At 35.5% G+C, this 9,411-nt stretch overlaps 2 protein-coding genes across 4 annotated transcripts; both read right to left on the reverse strand.

The window, feature by feature from the left end:
* Positions 1-4,226, reverse strand: LOC132189745 (serine/threonine-protein kinase SAPK2). 3 transcript variants are annotated; one of them, XM_059604526.2, is made up of 9 exons: positions 3,672-4,226; positions 3,475-3,549; positions 2,690-2,791; positions 2,440-2,493; positions 2,236-2,328; positions 2,064-2,156; positions 1,870-1,974; positions 1,627-1,725; positions 330-903 (listed from the first exon to the last, which is right to left on the reverse strand). In XM_059604526.2, exons 1-9 carry the CDS (start codon positions 3,789-3,791, stop codon positions 631-633), a joined length of 1,014 nt encoding a protein of 337 aa, XP_059460509.1. In that variant the 5' UTR covers positions 3,792-4,226; the 3' UTR covers positions 330-630. The 3 variants fall into 3 exon arrangements, with proteins under 3 accessions (XP_088368230.1, XP_059460509.1, XP_059460510.2); XM_059604527.2 differs by lacking the exon at positions 3,672-4,226 and having other exon boundaries at positions 2,236-2,345; positions 2,670-2,791; XM_088512104.1 differs by lacking the exons at positions 2,440-2,493; positions 2,690-2,791; positions 3,475-3,549; positions 3,672-4,226 and adding an exon at positions 1-193 and having other exon boundaries at positions 597-903; positions 2,236-2,418.
* Positions 4,227-5,166: 940 nt separating this feature from the next.
* LOC132190592 (plant cysteine oxidase 1) lies at positions 5,167-7,049 on the reverse strand. The gene is made up of 5 exons (XM_059605628.2): positions 6,898-7,049; positions 6,653-6,801; positions 6,351-6,495; positions 5,473-5,676; positions 5,167-5,370 (listed from the first exon to the last, which is right to left on the reverse strand). Exons 1-5 carry the CDS (start codon positions 7,019-7,021, stop codon positions 5,270-5,272), a joined length of 723 nt encoding a protein of 240 aa, XP_059461611.2. The 5' UTR covers positions 7,022-7,049; the 3' UTR covers positions 5,167-5,269.
* Positions 7,050-9,411: the final 2,362 nt, after the last annotated feature.

Consider the following 9,411-nt stretch of genomic DNA (forward strand, 5'->3'; position numbering starts at 1 on the left):
ATCCTAATTCGTCTAACGAGTGCTTGTTTTTCAATAATAAGCGCAAAACAGTTCAACAAACCTGACTTTAAGCCCTCAAATTCAATCATATTTTCAACCATGAAGTTGGATTAGGTAGATGACGCTGAAAGCTCCACCCTGTTCTAAAAACAGCACCAACCGGCAAAAAGTGTTCTAGTTTCCACTGGTGCAGCTACAACAACAATTAAACTTCGTATCAACAAAAAAGTTAAGCATGTCTTGATTCTAGAACTTTCTCTTTAGGAATTCTCAATTAGAAAACTAATTATATTAATAATAAAAAATGCAAGCTGGTATAAAAGCATATCTGGAGTGTCTGAATCATGCTCATACATCTCAACACGTATGGGATGAGGCCACCATTATAAAATTTCTCAAATCATTCAATGATATATCATTCCCCATAAAACAAAAGGATCTTTCAACGTCATTGCAACAAAGAAACAAAACTTAACAGAACATATTTTTATGAGAAAACTATGATGAAAAGCAAGTAATACAAGAGGTACATGAAGGGAATTTATCTGCCCAAATGGCAAAACAGAGGATACAACAGGGAACAGTGGAAACAATACCTCTGAAAGGCATCAATTATATTTACACTTCCACTCATAGTGGGCACACAAAATCACCACTCGTTTCTATATCTTCAAGATCTGCATCATCCAAGTCATCAAGATCCATGCTGCCTCCAAGGATAAGCCCACCACCTTTGGGGACCTCAAGAGTTTTCCTTGCCTCTTGGATAATCGATAATACTTCCTCAATGTTCTGGGATGGGTTATTTACATCATTGCTCTGCCAGCTTCCTCCTTCCATCAGTTCTACAGGCAAGTTCTTTAAGAACCATGGGTGATTTTTAATTTCTGGGATCGTTATTCTCTGCAAAGGGACAAGTATAGACCATGAAGAAAATGTTAAATCATCATTCATCACAAAAGCTTAAGTTAATAGAAAATGACAAATTTAATTATTTAATTACTACTTTAACGCTTCCCCTCATGTGTGGGACCAAACAACATGCGGAATTTTAATTGAAAATGGGGAATAAACCATAAAATCAAGATTCGAACTCAAGACCCCAGCTCCAATACTATGTAAAATTAGCATTCATCCCAAAAGCTTAATCTGATAAGAAATGGTAAATTTAATCCTTTAATTAAAAAATCCAAAATAAATACATAAATTAGCAAAGAGATGAGGTCGGGCTTACCATCCATCAAGAATAAATAACTGATCTGGGTATGAATTGACAGTCTCACCACAAAATTATTAGGTAGAAATATACAAAACTTCAACATTCATAAAAGACCATAAGGGGAGTAGTAGCCATTGAAACTTGAACATTCACAGACACTATAGATAAGAAAATCCCTGAACTTAGAAAGAATGTGCCATGTCTGCTTAGTGCTTTCATGAACAGGGTAACAACAATATTTGGGTATGAGGAATGTAGTCAGACCGTGATAAATCGATTCCGAGAGTTCAGATATTATGATCAAATTTAGTCAAATAAAATAAAGATAGGCTATCTGGTGGGTAAACCAAACCCTCTTGTAGCATTTGAGGAACAACATTTCAACACCAAATTGAAACCTCATTTACCTTTTCAGGGTTAGCCACAAATATCCGAGATAGAAGATGTCTACATTCCATGGAAATTCGGACGTAATCAGGAACTGCGTAGTGGACACTAAGTATCCGCTGCCAGAAGCCATAACATTCAAAATTAGGACTCCAAAACAGAAAAGAGAACCTCCACATTTGCACTATCTTTATCATAGTTGGGGTAGAAAAATAAGACGGGTGAAGGGTGGGAGATCAAAAAGTTTATACTACACTACTTACCCCAATTGTTTTTCTGAAGTTTCTTGGATCATCAGGATCTTCAAAGGGATAAGCCCCAACTAGCATCACAAATAAGGTGACACCACAGGACCAAACATCTGCAATCTATAGTTTATAAGGATTAGCTTTAGATAATAGGTGTCAAGCAAATAAAAAAGAAAGATGAAATTCCAAGAATAAGGAAAAATTATCACCTTTCCATCATATTCTTTCTTAGACAGGACCTCAGGTGCAATGTACGCTGGTGTCCCTACTGTAGACTTTGGTTGTGAATGCAACACAGATGACTACAATATGAGGTAAAATGTATTAGTAATCAAAGTCTAATGGACATAAGCACCTGATGTGGTTGGTGAACGTGTTTACCTTTGAATACCCAAAATCACATATTTTAACCCGGGGTGCTGTGCTGCCATCTAAGAGCGTATTTTCAAGTTTAAGATCTCTATGACAGATTTGCTGCAACACATGAATTTCTTTATGATACCCACTGTCAAATATCATAGATAAAGAAATAACAATTTGCATTGAAAGGTTACAATAACTCACAAAGAAGGGTTAACGATTTACCATAGAATGACAGTAACTGACCCCTGATATCAGTTGCTGAAAGAAAAACCTTGCCTGATACAAACAAACAAATAAAAAAGAAAGAAAGATACATTAGGAGTAATATTCAAACAAATTCTATTATGATTATTATGTACAATAGCTTCTAAAAATAAGATGGGACTTATTTCAAGCGTAAATTCATATTATATTGGAATGATTGGATCCTCATGGAACACCCAAAAAACCACCTATTTTTTTCATAGAATACCTCATCCTCACTAAATCTACCAGCATTGCATATCCTCTCAAAGAGTTCTCCTCCAGCAGCATATTCCATTACTATTGCTAAATGTGTTGGTGTTAGCAGGACCTGCAACAATCAGCACTGTAAGCTCTTCAAATATCACCATTATCCAGAAATGACCAAAATAAAGACTCCCCCTCCCCCCAAGAAAAATTTTCTGGTCCTGTTAATCTACTGTGCTTGTTGGCAATTTTTTTTTTTTTTTTTTTGGGTGGTAAGAAACAACTAAAATAATTCTTACTAATTAAAGCATAAAATGCTCCAAACAGGATAATTTGCACCTTCCCCCTACACCCAACAAACATTCTGATGAAACTTCGTCTAGGTTCCAGGCGCATTATCCACAAACATAATTCTCAAGTCCTAACCCCACATGTCAGTCCGGACAGGGAGACAAAAGCAGCAGCTTGTTTGATTATTGCTATTTATCATCTCATATTTCCTTTTAAATATTATCTTCAAGTATGTTGCAAGCTTCATTTATCACATAAGCACTCCAAATTTCTAGCTTAATTCAATATGCTTATACAATTTTCACACAGAGACTTATCCTATAAAGAAATTGTTATAGAATATTGATTGATGGCTAGAAACAGAGAGCACGGAGAATAGTCTTGGAAGCAAGAACAAGTAATCAGATATTGAGAAACGCCAAGTTTTGTTCTTCAAGTAAAAAATGAACACCCAAAACTACAAAGACTATTCCCTATTACTACGTTCAGAGAATACTAACATAATAGATTAGATACCTCTTTGAATCTAACAATATTGGGATGCTTCAATGATCTATGGTTCATGATTTCCCTTTGCACGTGTTCATCAATCTGGAACATTGAGAAAGCCACTCAATCAACCAGAAACAAAAAACCCACACTAAAAAAAATAACTAAATCAATAAAAATATCAAAAACAAAGGAATGAAAAGGTCAAGGAGAAAGAAGCACACCTTCTGGCCTCTCTCAATAAACTTAACAGCAAAGAGTTCTCTGGTCAACTTATCCTTAACCAGCTTGGCTACCCCAAAATTCCCAGACCCTATAGCCTTCAAAATCTCATACCGCTCCATAGTTTCAAAAAAACTCCAAAAGAAGACCACCCAAAGCAATCTCTCTATCTTCACCCTACGCCTCCCCGTTTACTCGACGAACAGGAAACCCAGAGCACCGATACGTTAACTTATCACAAGCTTCTTCGGGTGTTGCTCGTGGGTTCTCATCATTTAAGTCATTTAACACAAAACAAATCCCACAGATTGACTGCAGTGAACGATGAAGAGACAGTGAGAGAAAAAGATGGAGAGAGACAGAGACAGAGACAGAGATTTGACACGTGGAAAGTATGGTGAAGATCAGAAGGGAGAGGTCAGGCGGTGTGGGAGGGTAAAGAAAATTCTTTGCCCGAGACAGATAATAGATTGGCCACAGCCATGTTGACGACTGAGCATCATTGCTACACGCCAAAGTTGGCTGGCATGGATTTTGTGGAAGCCCCATTTATCTCCTGTAAAAAGGAAGCCATACCTCTTTTGTTTTCTTTTGAACTTTTTCCAAATTCGATGGTAAAAAGTTTTGACTCGATCTATTCTTCGCAAAATTTTAGCCGTTAATCTATCGTACATCCAATGGATCTATGAGGATCCTTAATGGTGAAGTTTTCCTTTCTGTGGGTCGGGCCCAAGTACTTGACTGAGTCGCATGCCGCACCTGCTCCTCTTACCAGATTTCAATATTATATAATTTGCTAAATTTGGTATGAAATTTGATTAGCTGGGTTTTGTGTAAAATCCTATTCCTTCAAAGTCCACTGTATAAGTATATGCGATTTATCTAAAAAATTTAAGTAGATAAAAAATAAAAAATATAATTATTTAATTAATATTTTAATACCATTATTTAGTGTGAGTTCAAACTCTTTAAGCGAAACTCAACATTACAATATATAATTAAAATGAAAAATAAATTGATGAAGACAATATTCGTTCTGCTGAGCAAATGTGTTGTGTTATTTACGATTTAAAGGGGTTAGCCCATTAACATCATTTGGGACCAAAATGCTTGGAATAAAGTATATAATATGTATAACGTATCCCACGGTCCATCCAAATCATAGTCAAATTGCCACTTCCCTTATGGCAATGGTAGCTACAAGACCCGTCCATATTCCACAAAAAACCAACATTCATTGCTTCTCACCAAAATCTTTGGGGAAACCTACATAAAATTAATTTGCTCCCTCATTTACAGACCAACGTGATTCCTGCATGACTATATATATATATATATATATATATAGTAGACTTGGGTGGCCACCCTGTATTTACATTCACATATATGTATACTGATTAATTTTATATAGTAGACTTCTGTACAATTGAAGTGACAGTAAAAATTATAAGTTTTTTTCTTTTACGAGCTTTGATTCAATGGCTTTTACTGTCACGTCATTCAGTTGTATAATAGTCATAAAAGAGTCTACTAAATAAAATTTCTAATATACCCTACACATATAATGGGCCTATTGCATACTACGTCATGCCGGCCCAACTCAAGAAAGGTCATCTTGGGTGACAATTCGAGGCCCAAGGTAAGGTGCTCCAATAACAACGAGATCATCTGGGAGAACCCTTTCCTCGAGAATAGCATAGCCTGGACCACAACGGACGGATGTGATTTAAAGGAAGCAATTAAACCCCACCCTTCAAAAGAAAATATTTTTACAAAAAGGAATTAAAGTGGATGGGTGATTACCAGGAAGAGAAGGGATAGGGAAGTCTGAGAAATAAGTGGAAGGCCTTCCAAGTTCTTCAGAGTAGGGTGGAGACAACACATCCAAGATAGCACAAGGAGTCAACGCAGCGAAAGAATGAATGTTGCCACCACTTCCTGGAAAGAGCACAGAAGCTTCACATGGCGCCTTCAAAATCCCATCTACCACACTGCCCGCCAATCCATCTGCACCCACCATTTTAGCAGGACATAACAATCATCATCAGCAGCAAACATGTGCCAAAATCATTGATCAACACACATAAAAGTACGGCAAATTTGTATTCACATATCAGGTTCGGATCATATTAAAATATGAGTATAAGACTATATAAGTTAATCGTAATTTGATTAATTTAATTAAATGAGTCAACTCCTTAACCCTAACCCATTAATTTTATATTGGGTTTATCGTACGTATCAGGTTTGTAGGTGGTGTCGAAAATTGCCAGCCTTATGTGTCAGGTTCGGATTATGTAGATGCATGAGTATATATAAGTCAATTCTAATTAAATTGGTCAAACCTATTAACTATAACCTGCTAATTTTGTGTCATACTCGTAGTTCGTATAAAAAATTGTCAGCTCTACGTACAAAAAAAAAAAAAAAAACAAACAAAACAAAACAAAACAAAAAACCAAAAAACCTAATTATGTTTCACATGGAAACTCATTGTTACCATCACGTATTTGTGGAACTTCTATGTGTTAGTTGCTATTATTTCTCGTTTACTCTATAAATTAGAGCATAAGAGTTCCACTAAAGTGTTCTAAAAGGGTAATTTCTTAAAATTAACTTGGAAGGCGGTGCCATGCATTTAGGTAGACATGAAAAAACAGAAAATCTTCATGGTTTCTTACATGTTTGGCAGCCAGAATTCACAACTTTCACCCAATCGTAAGCTTTGACATAAACAGAACCGTAGAGGAGTTTGCTCAAGACCGTCATCCGAGGGTGATCATGAAGAGGAAAGATCGCGCCTGCTGGGAAGCAAAACACGCCTATCTGCGACCATAAAACTAAATCACCTTACTACCTCGTACTGCTAACTGGCTGGCTTTGTTAAATTCAACAATATATATTGTGCTACTTTCATAATCTACGTACATAGCATATTGAAAGAAAGGAAAATTTAATAATAATTAAACATGTTTCCACTTACTGAGAAATTGTCGCATTCATGAATATGAATGTAAGTGATGTTACAGACGCCTTGCCCACGAATCAATCCCTCGACACTTGTTGGGCTTGATGGCGGAGATTCACAGAACCCAAATTCATCAATCCCAAGATCTATGGCTTTTGTTTTGTCTGCATACAGGCAGTCACGATTAAAAAAAAAACAAGGAAGATTTTTCTATTATAGTATATATGAGGATTTTATAATCGATGAAGGCGAATATATACCTAGGAGATTTCTCAGCCATTGAATTTGTTGGAAAGTTGGAAGCTCTTTCTGAGAAAATACAGCGTTACAGGCATCATATATCATTTGGATTTTGCTCCTCTCCATTGTGCAGACCATTTCCATGGCTTTTGTTTTTCTGGGTAGGAAAATTAACTGGTTTTGTATGATTTTTATCCCCTTATCAGTGATGATGATGATGATGACTATATATAGCGAAAAAAGCGAGAAAACGGCTCAGAAAAAAGAAGTCAACGAAACCTGGGGCTTGCGTTGAGTTCCACATTACAGTGGGCTTCTTTTATCAAATAGGAATTTTTGTTACGGGGAGCCATAAATCAATCAATTTGTGCACACAATATTATTATCTGCCCTATGTTTAAAGGTAAAAGTAGGCTGTAGGCTGTAGGTAGAGAGAGAGTTGAAAGGTGAGTGCCATTTCCAGCCGGAGTTTGTCTCAGCTTTAAACACTTGGCATGTAATAATGATGATAAAAAAACACGTAATCAAATTGATAGCGTAACCAACGGATAGATTGACTCACTCGAGCTCCCCTTCTCTCTCTGTCCCGGTCCTTTTGATTTGATTCCAGCTAGAGCTAGTTGAATGCTGCCATCTCTTTTAGTACTTTTACCATGGATGGCATAGCTTGTTTCTTTTCTATTTGACTTCAGTTTTTTTTTTTTTTTTAATCACTAGACTTCAACAAGCAATAATGATCGTTGAGCGTATTTCGTGAATAAATTGAAATAAATAAAGTTATGACAATTATTAAAGTGCATGTCACCATAAAGAAATTTATGTGGCACGAGAAGGATGGATGGTGTTCGGAATTTATTTCATCTAAGAAATTATTTGTGAAATTATAATTAGAAATGATTCTTTTATTAATTATTTCTTGATGAGAGGAATGACTAAGAAAAAATTTTAATTGATGGCCCGTAACTTAGCTTGTAAATACGAAGTCTATATATTTCATCAATTTGAGCATAGGTTAGAAAACACTTCTTGCCAAAGTTCTTTGATTTACTTAAACAAATATGGTTGAAAGTAATTCTAAATTTTTTTACAATGTATTACAGCACACTATTATTTTGTGTGCTAACAACGATGTAATGTACCCTTTACCAGATAACCATGGCTTTCTGCTATTAAATCGGATTTGACTTTTTTAAGAACTTGAATTAGCATAGGTAGTTTGGAAAACCAATTATGAAATCCCAAAATGAAGCTTCACCCATCGGACTATGTTTGGCAAGTTGTTTTTCTTCTCTCTCAAAAATGTTAAATTCATTTTTTTTCACATTATCAAACAACTTTATTCACTTTTCTCTTACAAGAAATTCAAAATTTCTTTCACCTTTATATTACATCAATTAATTCATTTCTCATTTCTTTTCAAAACTCTTTACCAAACATATTGTGAGCATAGATCAACCATGGAAGAAAATATGGTGTGTCATCACATATCTGCCATGCAACGTGTTGTAAAGAGAGTGTTTTAAAAAGATAGAGAAAGGTCAGGCCATGAAGAAGAAAATGAAAGGTCTCACCCTTTCTTTATCTAAAACTTTCTCTCTACAACTCAAAGGCAGTGAGACCCCATATATAGATCTTCCATGGAATTGTATCACCAAAACAATGTCTTCCCACTCCACTCATTCCTCACAAAGATGCATTGACGGGAATTGAGAGCGGGTAAACATGGAAGAGGAAGAAGAAGGATGCAGCCTTTTATGCCATTAAGGAAAAGGGTGTTGGGTTGATGAAGTAAATTTTAAGATTCTGGCCGTTAGATTTAATTTTCAATGGGAGGCGAGTCAATCCCATGATATAAGGCATGATTACATTATTAATAAGTAAACTTAATTAGCTTCAAAGCTTTAGACTTATATCTAATTGATAATTTGGTACCAAAAATATCTTAAAACTCTTTGTAGTAAGCTGTTATCAAATTGATCATTCTGCCCAATTCCATACAAATTCTATTCTTCCTTTTTTTTTTATGAAGCCTTGATAAAATTTCAATTTTATCCCTAATAAAAATTATAGAAATATCACATCATAAACGCGAAAAAGAAAGTCCAAGAAGAATATGTTGGCCACTCCTCTTTTAACTTATGACCCCACTCTAAAGGGAGTAGCTCAAGCCATCTCCTCACCCCCTTCCCGCCTAAATAGTGGGTGGCCATGGGTTGGGCCTTACAAAATTGGCCAGAAGGATCAAGTTGATAACGAAGCTTACCATAGGGAGTTTAAGATAATTTTTATGCTCTAGGGATCAATTTGATATAAACCTAAATCTCAATGACTAGTTGCATAACTTTTCCTATTAATAATTATGAGATTGTACAATTAATTGCATGTCAAAGGGTTGAACAATAGGCCACAAATCAAAATCAGTCGGCCCAAGAATAATTTATTCTTTTTTTTTTTTTTTTTTTTTTTTAGGTTTTATTTGTTTCCCACTAAACCATTCAGACGATCACATAATGATAATACTTGGGTATGTTTGG

This window comes from Corylus avellana, unplaced genomic scaffold, assembly GCF_965113065.1.
Source record: "Corylus avellana unplaced genomic scaffold, dhCorAvel1.hap1.2 HAP1_SCAFFOLD_234, whole genome shotgun sequence".
Taxonomy (NCBI): Eukaryota; Viridiplantae; Streptophyta; class Magnoliopsida; order Fagales; family Betulaceae; genus Corylus; species Corylus avellana.

Coding starts and splice junctions, on each gene's coding strand:
- LOC132189745 (XM_059604526.2), bottom strand. CDS start 3,791: ATGGAGCGGTATGAGATTTTGAAGGCTATAGGGTCTGGGAATTTTGGG. Junction 2,494..2,689: donor GTAGATTTAGTGAGGATGAG/GTATTCTATGAA, acceptor TGTTTGTATCAG/GCAAGGTTTTTCTTTCAGCA. Junction 1,975..2,063: donor AGAAAGAATATGATGGAAAG/GTGATAATTTTT, acceptor TATAAACTATAG/ATTGCAGATGTTTGGTCCTG.
- LOC132190592 (XM_059605628.2), bottom strand. CDS start 7,021: ATGGAAATGGTCTGCACAATGGAGAGGAGCAAAATCCAAATGATATAT. Junction 6,496..6,652: donor ATGAATGCGACAATTTCTCA/GTAAGTGGAAAC, acceptor TTATGGTCGCAG/ATAGGCGTGTTTTGCTTCCC. Junction 5,677..6,350: donor GAATTCTGGCTGCCAAACAT/GTAAGAAACCAT, acceptor TGGTGGGTGCAG/ATGGATTGGCGGGCAGTGTG.